The sequence below is a fragment of the Pocillopora damicornis genome, chromosome 12, assembly GCF_964200805.1.
Source record: "Pocillopora damicornis chromosome 12, jaPocDami1.2, whole genome shotgun sequence".
NCBI lineage: Eukaryota > Metazoa > Cnidaria > Anthozoa > Scleractinia > Pocilloporidae > Pocillopora > Pocillopora damicornis.
The window spans coordinates 12,141,141-12,160,639 of record NC_142681.1 but is presented as its reverse complement, the minus strand read 5'-3'; the positions used below and the strand labels follow the sequence as shown (position 1 = coordinate 12,160,639).

Below are 19,499 nucleotides of genomic sequence, written 5' to 3'. Positions count from 1 at the left end.
CGTTTGCATGAAATCTGTTGGAGTAATTATAGAGAGGAAGTTAAGGTGCAGTAAATTCTCAAAGGTTTGAGTCAACCTAAACATGGGTATATTTGTTCCTTCTCTGGAACGAAAATGTTTTCGCTTATGATTCGTTAGTTTAGATAGGAGAGAGAAACATGGCGTTTTGGAAACAGGAGGCGAGTGTGCTTCAGGGCTTTTTCCTGTTATGGGCTGGTTAAGTTCGAAATTCCACAAAAATTCATGCTGTGCATAGGCTGTGATGCGTGAGCTGTTCCGTAAGACGGGAAAGCGTGACGTTATAACCAAACGTAGCAACGATGGGATTTGACCTATGTATGTTTTTAGAATCGCACACAATTGTTGTCTAAAAAAGAAGAATACCACAGATGCTATGTTTGGCTTAGTCAGTACACTTCTCCAATTGGGATCTAAGGAAATTGAGGCAAATATCAGAATGAAATTGTATAACAATGTCAAACTGAGGTTCTAACCACCCAAATTACTCACTTCGTGCTGTGTTAACCTTAGCATTAAGAATTTTTTCTGATCTTACCGGTTATACTGCAGATTGTAGAGAAAGATGAGTGAATCTGACGGAAGACCTGGAGGCTATAGTAATCTCCAAGAGGCAGAGACAAAACCGTTTACTGAGGAGTCGGCTCGTCCAAACGAAAACTGTAAAGAACCGGTTAAAGCGAAACGCGTTCCATTTCTAAAACGAATTCTAGCATGGAGGAAATACATAATACTGATCATGACGCCGATACTACTGATGCCTTTACCCATCGCTGTGAGAGGAATGGTGAGATATGCCTTTGTGGTAATAGACTTCTCTTAGGGTTGCGGTGGGTTTTCATTTGATTACTATACATTGGTCATCATAAAAGAGCAATTAACTGAATTGTAAAACGAGGGGTATTAAGGAGCTTAATCTCACATATTTTTGAGACCTGGATGGCTGTCAGAAGTGGAGTGTTTAATCCCAAGTTCCCGTTTTTTATTTTTTTGTCTGGAAAAACTAGGGCTTTCCAGTTGAGTTATTGATGTTGAAGCACGCCAGAAGTATCATATGCTCATTCCCCTTCAGTCCTCCTTCCTTACACAAGTTCCATATCAACATATCCTCAAGGAAAGAGAGTAGGTTCGCGCAAAAAGCGACAATAGTCATTTGCACCTGCGTTTGACTCTCCCAACCAGCCCTCCCTTCTCAACCATAACCAGTAAGAGAGACAACTTTTAATCTTTAAGGCAAAAACTCTTCGCAGGGATAAACAAGAATGCAAGATTCTTTGAGAAAACAGTTCTATTGATTGACTACACGGTTGACTGATTGTGAGCGACAGTTGCTCCTTCGTTATACTGAGTAAATCGTATAATAAGCGACATCTCGAGACATAGGTCTTGACAACTGATCAAGACTGTTTGAAAAGGAATTATTTAATTGTAAGATACTAGATGATGTGATGATTACCAGTTGACTTGAAGGAGAAGAATGGCCTGCACGGCTTTTTTTCCTTGTCATTTAACAGTTTAAATCTAAAAATTGAGCTATCTACTGCATTTCAAGTAACAACTGCTGCTCTAGTTCCCGCACAAAAAAATCGTTATTTGGATCAGAGCTACCTTTTCGTGTAACTCTTAATTGTTCAAAGAGATTGCTAAGAGATGAAAAAAAAAATAAATAAAGCAAGAACCAGTCGCTAGTAAGAAGCGGGGCTGACGGGCAAAATTAAAAATTACGGAGTTCAACACGTGAAAAGACATCGTTCAGGTTACCCTTTGGAATCTCAAAACGCGATCAGTGTCATAGTTTCATAAATTCCTTTGAGTATAAGGATCAATTTCAGTCAGTCCTACCCCTTCCCGTATGCAAAACCGTGTAAACCGATAAATTGTCGTATCCCAGCTAGTTATCAAAACCCTAATCAATCCGACGCAGTGGTGACAAGTGCAGCACATAGAGGTTTTGCTGTTTTGCGAGATCAGATAACTGCCGAACTTAGATCGAAGTGAAACCGGAACCCAAATAAGAAAAACCGAAAACTACATCGGATACCAAATCCGAAAACCCATTAAAATTTTTGATGGAAATTGAAAAACCAACTGTTAAAAAACGGAAAATCCGTCACACACAATAAACGCCAAAACCGAAAAACAAAAGTTTTCTGGCACAAAAAACCGAAAAACCGATCTAAGAAATAGCCAATAACGCAAAAACGAAAAACCCAATGCCCCCTATTGCTCTGATATTGACATTGATCCAAGGATTACATCTTTCGGAACATACTTCCCCTTTTAAAAAATGTTTTCATTGCACCAGGAGTCCCGCTGTGCGTACTGTATCCTGATCATGGCGGTGTACTGGGTGACAGAAGTTGTGGAGTTGGCCGTCACAGCTCTTCTCCCATTGGTTCTTTTCCCCTTATTTGGAGTCCTAGGCTCTAAAAAAGTCTCCACTCCTTACTTCAAAGACACAAATGTTCTATTTTTCGGCGGCCTAATCGTAGCTGTGGCTGTTGAACAGTGGAACTTGCACAAGCGGATCGCTCTTCGTGTTCTCTTGCTGGTCGGAGCTCAGCCACGACGGTTAGTCAGTTATGACGGGACGGGAAGGAAGGGGTGGCTAGGGTGTGGTCAGGGGGGAACACTCATTGCTGAAAGGATCCGAAGGAATCATTGACCCCTTCATACGCAGAACTGTAGTATTTTGGTACATCAATCTGATGTAGTTTTCGATTCCATTATTTACCGTCCCTAGAATGTTCGGGTGAAATAGAGAAGTCACCATTTTGTATTCTAAACATAGATGTGAAGATTCAAATCGTTAAAAAAGCAGAAACTTAAAACACAAGCGTTCTACTTTGACCATGATCAAAAACTAAGGGTTTGAATGTGTTTGAGTCTCAGCACTGATGCCAAACAACTGTCCAATGATAATTAAGATAAGAATGTAATTCAGCTTTAACATGCTATCGCTCGTTGTTTTTAGTCAGTGCGAAAAGCGGAAGTGAACAGCCGAGAAGGGTTATGACGGGTGACACATCTGACAGACTACCAGCCCTTCGTCGCTTTCCACGTTGTCTAAAAGGGCATCCAATGTATACCCCGTTAGGTCAAGTGCGCTTTATTTATCACAAAAATAAAGAGCGGGCCCCGCTTAGAGCAGAGATTGGTGATTGACGTTGTTGTGGTCTATTAGCCACATGCGTATTGTTATAGAACCTAGAGTTACTTTTAATGCTGCTTCAAATCCGATATCAAACGAAACCTGAAGGAAGCCCATTACAATCGTTAAAGAAGCAATCAAATGAATTCCTGGTAATATTCCAGAAGTATCAGTTAAAGAAATCATTAAAGAATTGCTTTTAAATTTCTTCACAGGTTAATGCTTGGTGTTATGCTAACCACGTCATTTCTGTCCATGTGGATCAGCAACACAGCTACCACTGCCATGATGGTACCGATTGTCGAAGCAGTGTTGGGAGAAATAAAAAACGAAAATATAAAAATTCGGCCAGAGAATAACAGCATTGACAACGAACAGGAAAATGACGTGAGTTTTTAGAAGAAAGTTAAGTAGCTGAGTCAGTTTGTTTGTCAGAAGTCATAGAGTAAGTGAGTCAGTTAGTCTGTCAGTAAGTCAATCAGTCTGTCAGTCAGTCAGTCAGTCAATCAGTCAGTAAGTCAATCAGTAAGTCAGTCAGTCAATCAGTCAGTCAGTCAATCAGTCAGTAAGTCAATCAGTCAGTAAGTCAGTCAGTCAGACAATCAGTCAGTCTGTCAGTCAGTCAGTCAGTCAGTTAGTCAGTCAGTCAGTCAGTCAGTCAGTCAGTCAGTCAATCAGTCAGTAAGTAAGTCAGTCAGTCAGTCAATCAGTAAGTCAGTCAGTCAATCAGTCAGTAAGTCAATCAGTCAGTAAGTCAATCAGTAAGTCAGTCAGTCAGTCAGACAATCAGTCAGTAAGTCAGTCAGTCAATCAGTCAGTCAGTCAGTCAATCAGTCAGTAAGTCAATCAGTCAGTAAGTCAGTCAGTTAGACAATCAGTCAGTCAGTCAGTCAGTCAGTCAGTCAGTCAATCAGTCAGTAAGTCAATCAATCAGTCAATCAGTCAGTAAGTCAATCAGTCAGTCTGTCAGTCAGACAATCAGTCAGTCAGTCAGTCAGTCAGTAAGTCAGTCAGTCAATCAGTCGGTAAGTCAATCAATCAGTCAGTCAGTCAGTCAGACAATCAGTCAGTCTGTCAGTCAGTCAATCAGTCGGTAAGTCAATCAATCAGTCAGTAAGTCAGTCAGTCAATCAGTCAGTCAGTCAGTCAGACAATCAGTCAGTCAGTCAGTCAGACAATCAGTCAGTCAGTCAGTCAGTCAGTAAGTCAGTCAGTCAGTCAGTCAATCAGTCGGTAAGTCAATCAATCAGTCAGTCAGTCAGTCAGACAATCAGTCAGTCTGTCAGTCAGTCAATCAGTCAGTAAGTCAGTCAGTCAGTCAGTCAGTCAGACAATCAGTCAGACAGTCAGTCAGACAATTAGTCAGTCAGTCAGTCTGTCAGTCAGACAATCAGTCAGTAAGTCAATCAGTCAGTAAGTCAGTCAGTCTGTCAGTCAGACAATCAGTCAGCTTGTATGTTAGTCAGTCAGTCAGTTGATCATGTAGTCAGCGAGTCAGTGATTCTACTAGCTGATCAATCAGTGAGTCGTTGGGTCAGCCCATCTGTCCATCTTTCTGCTACTTTTTGTCTTTCTGTCTGTTCGTCAATCACCTCTACAAATGAATGAAGGGGTAAGTTTCTAAAGAAACTGTGGTGCTGCGTCGGTGGGAGAGTATAGCAGGTAATTTAGTGTTAACAACTGGGTTGAAAACGTAAATTAGCCACCGTAAAGAGTAAAAAAGCTTAGCTTTTTTACTCTTTACGGTGGCTAATTTACGTTTTCAACCCAGTTGTTAACACTAAATTACCTGCCAATCACCTCTACAGACAGACAGACAGTCATTCATTCAGTCAGTCGGTAAGTCTGTCAGTCTGCCAGTCTGTCAGTAATCAGGTGCTAGTGGTTCGATTATATCCGATCCTGATCAGTTGTTCACTCATTTAGTCACTTGGCCTCTAACGTGAGGTATTTTTGTTTACCTTGTGTTCAAACTGATCTTAATTTATACTATCATTGTGAGTTAACTTTTCCTGATTACCGGATTGAACATATCCTACCACAGAATGCTTCCTTGGAACTTAGCGATAGGAGCAAAGTCAAAGAAGAAGACAATGCGGTCGGAGTCCAGGAACATAAAATAACAAAAGAATTGGGCGAAGATGAAACTGACCTCTGTGCTAAGAGAGAAGACAGGTAGAATTGCTGGTACCAAAACTTTGCTTCCCGAGGAATTAAATTTGACCCACGACTGATGGAAGAAACCCTTTTCTTAAAAAAATAATGATTGTATTCTTTACTCCCTACATCGAATGGAAATGGATGGTGTCCTTCAGTTACTTTTTAATTACTGAAATAAAAACGCTTTCTGTCATTAAATTTATCAGTTGAATTGGTTTTTCATCTCTTATCTGTGCTTGACTGGAATTTTTTTCTTATTTTTCAACATTTTAGAATGGCTGCTGTAAACTTATTGGAAGGAGACGAGGAAGCTAACGTGAGTTTTGCAGCCGGCAAGAAAATTAATTTGTAATTGTAAATTTTAGTTACGGTTATAAGAGGGTTCAGATAACATTCTGGTCCTCTGGATGCTAAATACAGCAGTAGCAACAACAAGAACAACACATTCATTTAGATACGATTTTATCTCGGTGCTCAAACCCTAGTCTGTATACACCTTCTCCCCCCCAGTCTGTATACACCTTCTCCCCCCCCCCCCCCCACTGTCAAAAAGTTGGGAGGGTGTCAGTTCCCATGGGGACCATAGCCAGTGGATGTAGTTGGCTACTATTATTGAAAAGCAAATATAAATGAGTATTCGTTTTTTATAGGAGTACAAACTATTATACTATTTCATCTGCAGGAAGCAGAAACTCAATACTTCAACAGACTCTGCAAGGCAATGATGTTAGCTGTGGCTTACGCTGCAAACATTGGTGGTACAGCCACCCTGACAGGCACTGGTCCAAATTTGGTGTTTGGTGGACAGGCAGGCCTGTAAGTGAATTAAAAAAGCAAAAAAGAAATAAGAAGACAAAAATGAACTTAGTGTATGACTTAGCTCGCCGACCACACCGTTAATTATTTATTACGGCGAATCAAATCGAATCCTCTCCTGAAAACAAACAAGAAGAACAAACAAGAAGAACAAACAAACTTAAAGACAAACACTGAATAGATTCCCACAACCCAATTCTCCCTTTAAAGATTCCCACAATCCAGTTCTTCCTATACAGGTTCCCACAATCTTCTTCTTCCCATCCAGGTTCACACCGTCCTCTTTTTTCTATACAGGTTCCCATAATCCTCTTCTTCCCATGAGGTTCCCACAATCCTCCCCTTCCTATACAGGTTCTTATAACTTATGGTTAACAACCTTTTTCTTATTTCAGTCTTTTTCCGAAAAGCGGAGGATTTAGCTTTGCCTCATGGTTCGGTTATGCTTTCCCTCAAATGGTGATTCTTCTGTTTGTGGCCTGGATCTGGATTCAGTTACTGTTCCTTGGTTTTAAGTATGCTCGAATAAACAGTTTTTAAACCCATTTTCATCGATAGCTGTAAGATTAGGCCAAAAGACAAAGCTAAAATTAAAAGAAGATAATGAGAACTCGTGTCAAATTTACGTTAGTGGCCTCAAAAAGCCACGGACATGCTTGTGACCAGGAATTACGTTTGACGGGTAGTCATTGGGGCGCGACTCTGTTAGACCTAACAAGAAAAGAGAGAACAAAACCAACGCAATCTCGGATGTTGTCCCGGGTTGTGTCGTAAAATTTGGGATCAGTGTCACACACTGAGCAAAAACGCACCTACCCTTCCCCTGACCCAACAACAGTCAACTGATAACAAGTTAACGTTGGGTTAGGGGAGTGGTAGGTGCGCCGTTGCTCAGATACCGACATTGATCCGAAATTGCATTCTGTTTCTTTTAAACATCATTTTTCAATAACTGGAGTTATTACTAATAGTAAAATCTAACTCTTTTCTGGAACAGAAGTGAACAACAGTTCTTTAGACTAGCAATCTCACCGATGAAATTATAGGGCTCTGCGTGCTAATCGATTTATAGACTAGTGAAGTGTTCCTGAGCAGGTTTACAAATAAGCTCCCGTCATTCATTGGTCAAAATGTGAAAACTAAAGTGGAAAGGAAAGAGGGGCAAATCGGCCGGATTTCTATCTTACCCGTGGGACTTAAGTTGAAATTCCCGGTAGAGATGCCCCTGAGCGCTGCTCGACCACTAAGCATCCGAGATCAACCTTTCACCGTTAAGATGTCCCTTTGAACGCACAGTGTTATTTCGTGTTTAGTTTCCGCAAGTGTTTCCACAAGTCTTCAGGTGGGCGGGAGAAAGATAGTCGATCAACTCAAGCAATTAGACAGGTTCTGGTGGATCAGTACAGAGCATTGGGACCGATGTCGTAAGTACTGTTTACTAAACCATTCGGACTGGCTCTCTCATCAGCCCCGTGCTCACACATCATTCGATTAATTACTCAATCAAACATTTATAGGAAAATAAAAAAATCTTTCTAGAGAGGGAAAGAGGAAAAGAGGGAGAGATGTGGATGGGGGAAAAGAACACGGCTGCGATGAACTCCCTGAAGATTCGAAACGCGAAGAAGGTCATTCGTAAAGTTAAAGTAATTAATCATTGTTTATCCTAATTTGTACAAATTATGCATTTGCAGGTTTGCCGAGAAAGCCGTCCTTGGCCACTTCATCCTTTTAGCCTTGCTGTGGCTTTTTCGTGAACCAAAATTTATGAAAGGATGGTCAATAATATTTGAGAAGGGGTTAGTATTTATTACCAGAAGGAAGAGTCAGAAGGGGGAAAGCTTTTATTTAGCATCGTTGTCCTCCTGGAAAATTTTTTAGACGCCCAAACTACTCACTTGCTTCCTTCAATGTTATACTTCAAACTTGTTTCCTCGTTTTTTTTTTTTTTCGTTTTTTTTTTCAGTTACGTTCGGGATGCCACAGCTGCCATGTTCGTGGCCTTTTGTCTGTTTGTGTTCCCTTCACAAAAACCTGTGATCTTTACCCCTGATGGGTCAGGTGAGATGGGATAAACTATGTTCATATTCCACTATTTTGAAGAAAACTATTTTGAGATTAGAATGTTGAATATCAATACTGCGACAATACCGATCTTGTACTCTATCTGTACCACAGTCACACCATCCTAAAACCTTTCACAGTCATCCTGATCGTGCACTGGGCTCCTTTTTTCCCGTTGGAAAAAAAAAAGAACAAGTATACATTTGCTCACGCATGGTTACTGACATAAAGAGCAATTTCCTACCCTGCCCTCCCCCCCCCTTTTTGGCAGAATACGATCGTAAAGAACCACGCGACAAAGGAGACATGTATGGAAATCATTCAGCCAAGAGAAGACTATGGAAGGAAATCTGGCATCTAGAAACATCAGAGAATGCTTTTAGATAAAGAAAGAAGGACTTCTTTGACGAACATATGCTTTTCTTCCTACATACAGTGAGAAAGCCTCCACCCGGTCTTTTGCAGTTTAAGACGATGTCTAAAAGGTTTCCATGGCACCTTGTCATACTGCTTGGAAGTGGATTTGCTCTGGCGGAAGCTTGTAAAGTAAGTTACAATTCATGTGTGCTTATATCAAGTCTCCACTTTCGTTAAAACAGAACTCACATGCCACAATCCATGGTACGAAAGATCATTTCAAGTTTATCTGGTATGTTATTATGTTTTGTGAATTTTTTTTCAATGCAGGCAACAACGATGGCGTGCAACGTACACTAGTTGAAGGTGCACCTTTAACACCGCAGTAATCCGAAAAAAAAGAAGATTCCATCTTTAATGAGATAATGCCATAACATCGTCATCTCAGATTAAGAAATGACAATTGAAATTTATTTAAGAAGGCCGAGAGTTTTGCTCCTTATCTTGTAATTAGACCTCTATAGGCGATTTGGTTCGCATTCAAATCGTGTAACTATTCTTGAGTTCCCACAGGGGGGAAGGGGGGAGGTATCTGGTATCTTTCTACAGTTTTTTAAAGAGATGCAGATTGCAAAGGGATATGTTGGAATAATTGACCCTCTCGCTGTCAGGTTTCAGGTCTGTCTGAGTGGGTTGGTGCCCAGCTAAGGCAACTTGATGCCATTCCAAGTTACGCTATCGTGATGTGTGTCTGTATCATGATCACCACATTCACCGAATTCACTTCTAACGTAGCAACAGCCACCATTTTTCTACCTATACTGGCCTCCTTGGTAAGTTTCCTTTTCCTGATTATCGTATTACCACGATCGTGAAGAACCTTGCAAAATAACGAACTAAATGAGGTAACAAGCTCAAAGAAGCAAAAAGTCTTCAACGGGTGAAGCTCAAAGGAACTATGAGCTTTAACGGAGGAATACTCAATGTCCAAGTACAAATATACCAGCATATCTTCAGTAGATCAGAGTTATTTTCACCGGAACGCTCATTAACTTGTAACAGAGCCTCAAACTTTGTGAAAAAACGTTGCTCAGACAATGTCTCATGTAACAGCGTCCAGTAAACTCAATTGTACGACTAATATAATATTTCCACAGGCAAAAGCGATCAAAGTTCATCCTTGGTACATCATGATTCCTGCTACAATTTCTTGCTCGTTCGCGTTCATGTTACCAGTTGCCACACCTCCGAATGCCATCGTGTTTGCCGGCGGACATCTTAAGGTTAAGGACATGGTTAGTATAAGTCACTTTTTTCAATTTGTATAAACCGCCGTTAGCCTTTCCTATCTAGAGAACGGGCGGGTAATTATTGTAAGGTCTCTAATATTTCCTTGAGGTTCTCTGATCGGTGACTTCTGGGATTTGAACTTGTCATTCGCGGGAATTGGTGTTCAATAGGATACACTACGCAAATATTTGCAAAGCGAGTCATCGGAACAATTGCTTTTTTATTTCATTTAAGTTTTTATTGGTAGAAATGCCACCATCAGGTAAGAACACGTCTGCTTACTAAGCGGTTGGCAAAAGTTTACGGAACGTTTTTGCGCGCAGATGGAGTGTCTCTCAGTTCCGATGTAAAACCGAAACCAAGAAATCACAACGACCACTCGTACCAAAGGCAGAGAGAGCATTTTCAATTCAGTGTGGAGAGTAAACTCGGTTTGTATTGGCAATGCTCTTCTTTGCTCTGAGACAGGTCCAGAAAACTCGCACCGTTTAACTAATCAGATGCCGGCAAAGCTAAAACCAATCCCGACTCAGCCTCCCAGTTTTTCCCGCGGCACATGTATTTACTTCTTACTGACGTTCCTCGGATCTCTGAGATATTCATATTTTTATTGACTGGCCGATGTCATCGCTATGGTTTTGATATTTCGACACTCCACCGGTAACCGCTCGATCACAAGGAATTAATTCATTACCTGCGGCACGGAATTTGTAGTAGCAAAGCCCTTTTTTTTTTTTTAAGTCAGCTTTATAAACACTTTTCGACGCAGTCGATAGAACCAAATTATCTTTTAGTTACAGTTTTGTTCATGTCGTTGTGCAAAATATTTTTCACCCTTGCCATCCACAAGGAAACTAGCTATTGTCTCTTTCCTTTTTCTTTGAATTCAGGCAAAAGCAGGCTTGGGAATGAATCTCCTGGCTGTAATAGTGCTGGTGATTTGTATGAACACATACGGAGTACCAATGTTTGACCTGCATGACTTCCCAGACTGGGCTGGAAGCAGCGGTGCAATCAGTGCTACTGCGACTCCGACTCCCTCTGGCAATTTCACATCGTTATGCCTTAACTTCATATCTTCGTAAACTTTGGGTTCGCAAGTAATTTGACAACTTTTAGATTAAGGAGTAAGAAATCTTAGGTTTCCAGGGGTGTCTCTCCTTCCCATTCCCCTAGGAGACGGATAAACGGGAAAAAGAGACTATTACACAAGAATGAAGAGAAAGTAGAATATTAGAACACATTTAGCAATAACGGATGGACTTTAAATATTTCCTTTTCCCTGTGATAAACTACACATGTCTGAAGGGATAGTTTCTTTCTATAGCGAGTCCTTTCCACAAGTGACGTAATGATCGCTGCTCCCCATGCCCAAAGTGCTGTGCTTAGGTACTATTGTCATTCGTCCAGCTTCTGCATCATAAAAAATTATGGCTACATTTTTAAAGTCTGTCCTTCTTGACATCGTGAACTAGCTCCCTTTTTGTTTTCTTTGTTTGTTTCGGATGCTTGTCTAATCTGGAAATATATTATTTAGAGGTTTCATTCTAGTTAGCGACAATTTTCAACAACTTGAAGAAGAATTTACACAAAATATCATAAATTAGGTCCTTATAGCGTCGAAACTGCTAGGCGCTCGTTACAGAAACGAGAGAAGCTACTGACTCTTCCTTAATCAAGGTGTTTTTGTTTTTTACCCTTCCGATGATAAAATCAGGGGACAGTTTATCGAATATATTCCACGTTATCGTGCGTTTTTCCGTAACAGACCACTGCTGAGGTCAAAATGTGATAAGAGCAAAAAAAGTGGCACACGAGGCGCAGCCCATATTTTGAGGTCTTTTGTGATCTATTACGTCCCTATTACTGTACAGACGTACGGCAACACGCAATCTGTTTCACATAACAAAGGAGCAAATATATAGTTGTAAGTGGTGACTTCACCTTTGCTTCTGTCCTCTAATATATCATATGTAAGAATAGACCATTTGCACGTTTAATTTAGATTATTCTATGATTATGAACAACGAATAGGATTCTCGTCCACATCTTTACTTTTGTTAATAAGCCCCTTCATGCGTCTATTAACTTGTTCAGTATTGCGTCGCTCTAATTCGTTTCTTGCCATTACAACTTTTAAATGAAAGCGTAAGCTGCTCTGAATTAATAATTAAGAGGAGCAGTGACCAGAAAAGTAACTTCACGACCGAAAAATCTGCCCTTATATTTTTAATTTCTTATCCTTCTGCACGATGATACAAGTGATTTCAAAGAGACTGAGTTCCTGTAACGTGGAGACCAAGTTGGATTGTAAGGTGCAGGTAACGTAAGGGCGATAATCGTGTCCAAAGGGCAGTGGACCACTTGAAAGCTCCGGGTAATGTCGCAGAAAGTCGCAACCTCTTAGAGATGTTTCTCACAATCGTCACGAATTCCTATTTATTCAACATAAAAAGCATCCTTTCCCCAAAGCCTGGCAAGCAAAGATGAAACGCTTATTTAACAACATCGCTTAATTTCGTTACGACTACATTCTTCAGTTATGATGGACGATGTAAATTTCCTAATTATGCTTTTCACCTGCTGGTATATAATACAATGTATGTTGTCGATGAATAATTCGAATGCGTGACACGACACTTGCCTGACCGGAAATGCACATGGAAAGTGTCTAGAGTCCGTAATAGCGGGGTGCTAGAGAAAATAAATTATTTGGTCTCTAAACATATGAAATAATATTTAACTACGCAAACATAAAGTTTCTAACGTGGCCTCACGAACTGGAAAAAAATTCGGCCGCAAGCAGGAAATCCTCATGTTCGCAGCCAACTGAAGAATGGTTTCTGTATTTTCCTTTATCGTAATGTCACTTTACATTGTGTGAGTCAGGATTTTGGACGAAGTACTTAGGTGTCCGCTATTCGCAGGGTGGCATAAAAGTGTCCGCATTTCAGTTATAGCCTGAGTCCGTAATAAAAACGGGAGTTAATTTCAGTCATTTCTTGATGCGTTTCACCGAGGCAATTTCTAGAGGCAATTTCTAGAAATTTGTAATTTGCGAAATAGAAATAAGCTGATAATTTGCCAAATTTAAATCTGTAATTTGCAATTTCTACTTTGCAAATCATTAGCATATTTCCATTTCGCAAATTACAGATTTCCGTTTCGTTTCGTTCGTTTCGTTTTGCTAATTACAGTAAGCGCTTTTTTGTTTTCGTAATCGGCCCGCCGGTTGTGATTCATATATAAAAAAAAAAGCTTTTGAAACAGAACATAAACTTCTTTGAACTATATTTTTTGCTAAAAATTGCAAGTACATTGCACTAGCAGAACAGTTGAAGCTGTACATAACGCTTACAGGAAAGTGAGTTCTTCGAATGATCAACGGTAACTTGAGATAGCAACGACACGATAAAAGTATACCATCCAATACGTTTGTGCTCTTCGACAGACCTCTTGCATCTTTCACAAATAGCATCATCTTCATTGATCGCCCAAACAATCATAAGACAAGACCCGGAGTCATCTGTATAATCTTTTGCTTCTTGAAAATCACTTCCTTTCACACACCACACAACAATTTCAAGACTTTGACCCTTCCATATAAGTTACAGGGGAAAAATGACAATAGGGTTGTCTCAAATGCTCGATCCATTGTTGTTTTCCAAAGTATTTTCCTGCTTCTTTTAGTGCGATTCTTTAGCGAGAAATCGACGAAGGCGCACACCGGCGGTTTCGCGCAAAGTAAATTTTACAAAAAATGCGCAGACAAATGGCCCCTCTGCTTGGCGCGGTAACTAAGCTGCTATGTTTCACCACGTTTCATCATCTTTCAACCAGGAAGTATATAAATCATCTTCCATCGTAGGCCATCATCACTTCATCATCATGGCTTCGAAGTACGTAGTGAAAGGTCCGGCGGGCAAATACTTTTCTAACTTCGAGGAGTGTTGTGAGGAATACCTCACGGGACGATGGCCCGACTGGAAGAAAAATGATCGAACGTACATGTCTCCTCCATTTTTTCGCTGCCGATACATTTCTCCAACTGGTGATGCATCCGGTGCTGTGGAACTCACTAAGACAGAGGAAGGCTACATGAGAGGAGACTTTGCTGAGTTACAAATATTTCAGTGTCTCGAGAGATTTGGGCGTGAAACAAATCAGCCAATGTTTGTGTTATCGCAGTTCAAATATAGGAAGTTTATTAAGGAATTCTTCCCGAAGGATTGCCCTTTGGTTGCTTCTCTTAAAAACCTCTTGGTGGAGAATGAGGATAAAGGAGAAGTTGACTTTGTCGTCTTGCACCGACGTATTGGTGTGATCCTCATCGAAGTAAAAGGCAATACAGAATTTAACAGTGATCGATATGACGAAGCGAAGAAGCAACTTGAATTTGCAGAAAAATTCGTGAGAGTATTTCTAGAATCGAAGGGCATGAACGAAGTCGACTTTGTTCACAAAGTCGTTGCAATGCCAAACGTATCCGACGAGGGCAGAAGTTCTGAGGGTTTCTTTAACCTTAGGAAGATTCATCTAGAAATGGATGGAGAAGGTAATGTTATAAGTTTGCTACCTTTCGCGCGATGGTGGAAAGGAAAGTTTACCGAGCGATCTCTTGGAGAGCACGAGGAAAAGTTTTTGAGCGTGATCTCTCTATTTGTGGGTCAGAGAGCTACAGTAAATGCCTCAGCTCGAATACTCGGTGAAGTATTCAAAACCATTGATAAGCAAAAGTTTCTCCAACAAAGCTACAACAAGACTACAAACGAGAAGCCTGTGGTGGTGCGGCTTGAGAAAAAGTCAATTCTGGCAAGGCAGTTCGTGTTCTTAAATGAGGAACAACTAGCGATATGGAGAGGAGAGAAAAAGCAGCTGATTCATGGCGTCGCAGGGAGTGGAAAAACAATTTTAATCCAACACAAAGCACTGGAATGTGTGAAGCGCAATGAAAAGGTCGTGATATTTGTCCCAACAATCCTTGGTGAGCTCTACAAAGAATTCTTCTTAAGTAACGGTATTTTATTTCTCCATTTCAATTATAAACGGGACTCGCAGAATTTTAAGCAGAATTCATTAAAAGATTGTTCTTTAGAGTTCTTCAAGAAATTCCTTATAAAAGGCAAACCTTGTGATGAAAAGCTTTTGATTGTAACGGTTCACCAGCAACCACTTTTTCTCTCCTCTCTGGACTCTGTGGTCAAGGAGGGGGAAAGAGTAGATGACTTTCATATCTTTGTTGATGAATTTCAAAGTTTCCCAGATGCAAGATCTTTAGCGGATTTCTTTATTTGTCACCAAAGCCCTTCTTTCTATCAGTGGATTGCATATGATGTCAGACAGAAGTTGGAGCATGAAAAGAATTATTTTCTTCCACATGGATTTGGTAGGGCAATTTTCTACCTCTGTGGAACTAAAAAATTTCCTCAGGCTCCAAGCCTTACGACAGTTATGAGATGCACATCACAGATATTCAGCGAATTGAATGATCTCTATAAGCCTTTATATCGCTTTTTTGACAACCCAGAAGAAAATAAGTTTGCTGAGAAACACTGGAACAATGTGATAAAACTTGGTCACCATGTTGATGGACCTAAAATCGACTATATTCCATTTGAAACATTTGTATCAGATGAAAAGCGCAGCATCTTTTTTATGAAGATCATCAATGACGAGATCAATGCATGGGCAAAGGTAGATGATACAGTTTACTACAATAGAGTTGCTATCCTTGTCACTGAGCAAGTTGGGTACAGGCGACTCTCTTCCTATTTGGAAAAGGCAGGAATCAAACATTGCCGCATTGGAGATTATAAAGATAATAAAGATGCAGTTGTTTTGGATCTCAAACGTCATGCTCAATCCTACGAGTGGCTAGTTGTTATTGCATTTGTAAAAAGTCCACTAGACAGTGAATCAGTCTATGTTCCTTTCTCGAGGGCTGTGACTCGATTGGTTATTGCTTCGATATGATGCTTGTTATTGCTTGATCATTGTAGAAACAGTGGCCATGTGTAATTTCTATGAAAAAAAACAAGCCACAATCAAGTGCAAAATCACAAAAACAAAGATTTAGTAAAAAGGAGAGACTCTTTGAACATGAAGAGCAAGTAGGTGACTCTGTTCTAGCAGTAAATATTAATTAATAAATTTGATAATTGATTTCTAATAGAAAATTTTAGTATCAATCATGGATTAGCCCTAACAACATCTCCTAATTAAGAAGTTAGAAAAATGTGAAAAAACACAAACACACAAAGTGAAATATAGGGTGAGGCAAAAAAAAAAAAGGAGAGGAAAGAGGATTTGGCTTTATTAGAAAAGCATTCCACAACATGTTATGATATGCAGCATTTGCAAAAATTTAAAATTAAACCATCTTTTGAACCTCAAAAATTTTCAGGGAAAAAGAAAAAATAGGCAGTTGTGAGAGAGGTGATGTAGATTTATTTATCACAAAATTATTTATCTACCTGTCTAGATGACTTGATTAAAGTGGCCATAATCTTTCCTTTTCTGATACTGCTTGCCTCTGACATAGGATTCTTTTGAATGAAAATCCTGGTGTTTGGAATATGAGCCCAGGTGGGTCCAAGGGCTGGTTTGGTAGAAAATGATGACTTGGATGAATCTGTTACAATGTTATTGGTGATCTAAATTTATCAATGAAAACAAATTGGCTATCAAATGTGCTGCTCATCATACTGCAATTTCAGGAAACAAAAATGTTCCATGGATGAAGAAAGAAGAGAAATAGAAAGAAATGATCAGAAGTTCCTCTTCACAGTATTCAGTAATGGCAGCTAATGTTTATTTTACGTACCACCACTGTAACTGAATGTGCAACAGCTAATGACTTTAAAATTCTTGCGAGGCTCACCATCAATGAATGGCCTGAAGCAAAGAGAAAAAAATTGCAAGAAAATCATCAGCATTTAATAACTCATCAATCACATTGTTTATCACAGACATTTAATGGTACATTCAAGATGCTAAAGATTCATAGATTTTTTCCCTAATTTCACAAAATGCAGTATTCCAATAATGAAAACCTTAACCCTTTACACCCCAACATCAGTATGCATATTCTCCATACTGTTCTCTCTACATTTCCTAAGGTGCAGAAAAAGAGAATTAGCTTAACAATCAAGAGCTTTTGTAGTTATTGATCATTTCCATTATTCTCATGAATCCGCTGTTTGATTCAGGGGAAATACTGAAAGGAGAAATTAGATGTTAGTCACTTTGAGGGGTTAAAGAGTTAACCCTTTTAATCCTAAAATCTCACAAGTAATTCTCCTTACTCTCCTTGCCATTCAATCCCTATGATGTTGCAATTTGTAGTTTGGAGAATTTGGAATTGGATCAAGTTACAATCCCCTCATTGATATTTTTCTCTATTCTCATCACTTGCCTGCTTGATATTGTATTGATGTAATAAGGAAAAATTATTTCTTGGTCAGTCATGAAGGAGTTAAAGGGTAAACTCTCAGCAGTGATAAAACTGTATGTTTCTTAGGGATTCTATGGTATCATATAGCTACAGAAGATGAGACCAAAATTGCACTTACTAGTGGGAGTGTGTTATGTTGATAAAACACCAATTTTGAATAATTCACAACAAAATGAAAATTAGGGGAAATGCAACAGGCCAATTTACAGTTGTGTACTTAGTTGCCAAGCCTTTGATTTGGAGTGAGGCTGAAGTTGACCATGTTGTAATGGAAGTCAGAATCTAGTTAGCATGATAACAATGAAAGTAATTTACTTTTCGAAGAGCAGCAAGGTTTGTATCACAACTAGGTCAACCTTAGCCTTGCTACTGTTTAAAGGCTTGGCAACCAAATGCAACTGTAAAATGGACTATTGAATCTAGGAAGTAAGTTATTCACTTGGTAAGACTGAAATGTAGTTTTAAAAGAAAAATTTAAATGGATTAGCACTGATATTAATTCAGTTTTCTAAAATCTGCATACCTTGAATTTGCTGGCCTCCAAGTATTGGAGAAATGACTCCTGCTATGCAATCCACAATTATCATTTGAAGATAATGCATGTTATCATCATTATCATCATCCTATGAGGTACAGTCAGCACAGGATATTACCAATTGAGCTGGTCATTATGTTGGTGGCAAATAAACCCATGAAGTGATGATTAAATGACTGTTGATATAGTTCTCACTACTGCTCAAGTGGTGATCATTACAGCAAAGATTGCTTTCATATTCACTTCCTTATCCACAATTCACATAACTATATGATTTTCATATATTCACTCAGTTAAACTGAACATAGAATCAAACTTTACACTTGGATTAAAACTGATCCATTCACCAGTTCCATACAATCAACCTATAACTTACATGAACATAACCAACAAACTGAACAGACAGACATAAATTTACCCATGAATTAAAACTGATCAATCAGGTTGGACTGAAGCATAAGTTTTCCAGGCAGTAGCATAACAGCAAAACTAACTTTTGTTCATGATGATAATTTTATTTTATCAGCTAGGTTGAAAATGTAAATTTGTTAATGAAAAGAGTTTTTAAAGTAGATGTTTTGAGTGTTAGCCTTTTGTCATGTGCTCTGAGAAAGGGCTGATACTGAAAATGTTAGTTTTATTAACTCTTGATGGTCTGGGCCAATGTATATTTATTTATCAACTCTGCAGTCAATGAAAACAAATGTTATTGTTATGCACCCATTGATGCAGCACTACAGTTTCTTTTTTAATAAGAAAATTACCACCTAGATTATGACTTTCCTTCCATGACTCACAACAAGTTAATGAAAGCAAACTAAAATTCTTTTCATGGACCAACCTTAGTACACTTGACTGACAAACAATTCTTCTCAACCTCTGATGGTTCTGCTCAATTTGTCCAAATTTTAGTTACAGTCATTTACTCTCACTTCAGCAATAAGACTGCACAATAAGTAAGATACTAGCACAAATGCATTCAAATAGCAACAATGTAATTACCTGTTTACATATCCTGTCTCTCACTCTTTCAAGAGCTTCAATTACTGAGAATACATCATATGCTTGGATCACTGATATTCTAGACAGTATGTTATTGAGGTCCTGACTTGCTGGGGAATTATGCCTCTGTTCTAACATGTCTTTAACCCTTGTGGCACTGAAAGATCCTCCCGTGTCGATATACAGAACATTCTTCTTTGTTTCCATGGCTGTAAACAAGGCAATGCTCATACAAATCTGGCAAAAACAATAACAACAGAAGTTAAGACATTAAGGCTGCTATTGAATTAAAAAAAAAATTAGTATAACATAGCTCTTTCAGAATTAATGGGGGGGGGGGGGGGTGGTGGGGAAACAGGGGGTCACAGCCACTTAGTTCCTATACCATGTTCTCCTGCCTCAAATACTACCTGCACTTCAGTGAATTATTCCTGTCTTCAAGTTAATAAAAAGGATCAGAAATCTAGGTTTTTGGCAAGCTGTGCCTGACAGGCTACCAACGGGTTATCAGTTGGCCTAAGTTTTAATAGCATTTTATAGCAATAAATACCCATGAATTAACATCTAAAATACTAAACACTTTGACTGCTCTTCATATAAATTGTGCTTTCAACTATTGAATTTACTCTGACGACTTCAGTCACTTTCACCCA

The 19,499-nt window shown here is 39.2% G+C and overlaps 3 protein-coding genes across 3 annotated transcripts in view; 2 read left to right on the top strand and 1 right to left on the bottom strand.

Annotated features, from left to right (window-relative positions):
* Positions 1-322: 322 nt before the first annotated feature.
* LOC113679233 (Na(+)/citrate cotransporter) lies at positions 323-11,799 on the top strand. The gene is made up of 15 exons (XM_089189356.1): positions 323-445; positions 571-805; positions 2,324-2,589; positions 3,385-3,556; positions 5,214-5,344; positions 5,603-5,645; positions 6,012-6,145; positions 6,541-6,660; positions 7,459-7,569; positions 7,840-7,944; positions 8,112-8,206; positions 8,646-8,755; positions 9,238-9,399; positions 9,724-9,861; positions 10,747-11,799. Exons 2-15 carry the CDS (start codon positions 584-586, stop codon positions 10,939-10,941), a joined length of 2,004 nt encoding a protein of 667 aa, XP_089045482.1. The 5' UTR covers positions 323-445; positions 571-583; the 3' UTR covers positions 10,942-11,799.
* Positions 11,800-13,663: 1,864 nt separating this feature from the next.
* LOC149036510 (uncharacterized) lies at positions 13,664-16,032 on the top strand. Its single transcript, XM_089189352.1, has one exon. The coding sequence runs from the start codon at positions 13,664-13,666 to the stop codon at positions 15,827-15,829; it is 2,166 nt and encodes a 721-aa protein (XP_089045478.1). The 3' UTR covers positions 15,830-16,032.
* Positions 13,736-19,499, bottom strand: part of LOC113674511 (DNA repair protein RAD51 homolog 4-like) — a 7,985-nt gene continuing 2,221 nt past the window's right edge. The window contains exons 6-10 of the mRNA XM_089189449.1: positions 18,847-19,083; positions 17,833-17,932; positions 16,680-16,750; positions 16,330-16,509; positions 13,736-15,877 (exon numbers count right to left, since the gene is read on the bottom strand). Of these exons, the coding sequence (XP_089045575.1) occupies positions 15,836-15,877; positions 16,330-16,509; positions 16,680-16,750; positions 17,833-17,932; positions 18,847-19,083 (630 nt within the window). The 3' untranslated portion in view covers positions 13,736-15,835. The remainder of the gene's footprint in view (positions 15,878-16,329; positions 16,510-16,679; positions 16,751-17,832; positions 17,933-18,846; positions 19,084-19,499) is intronic.

Excerpts from the sequence above, each read along its gene's own strand:
- LOC113679233 (XM_089189356.1), top strand. The coding sequence starts at position 584 with ATGAGTGAATCTGACGGAAGACCTGGAGGCTATAGTAATCTCCAAGAG. Across the intron at positions 806-2,323 it reads CCATCGCTGTGAGAGGAATG|GAGTCCCGCTGTGCGTACTG; the intron begins GTGAGATATGCC and ends TCATTGCACCAG. Across the intron at positions 7,945-8,111 it reads TCAATAATATTTGAGAAGGG|TTACGTTCGGGATGCCACAG; the intron begins GTTAGTATTTAT and ends TTTTTTTTTCAG.
- LOC149036510 (XM_089189352.1), top strand. The coding sequence starts at position 13,664 with ATGTTTCACCACGTTTCATCATCTTTCAACCAGGAAGTATATAAATCA.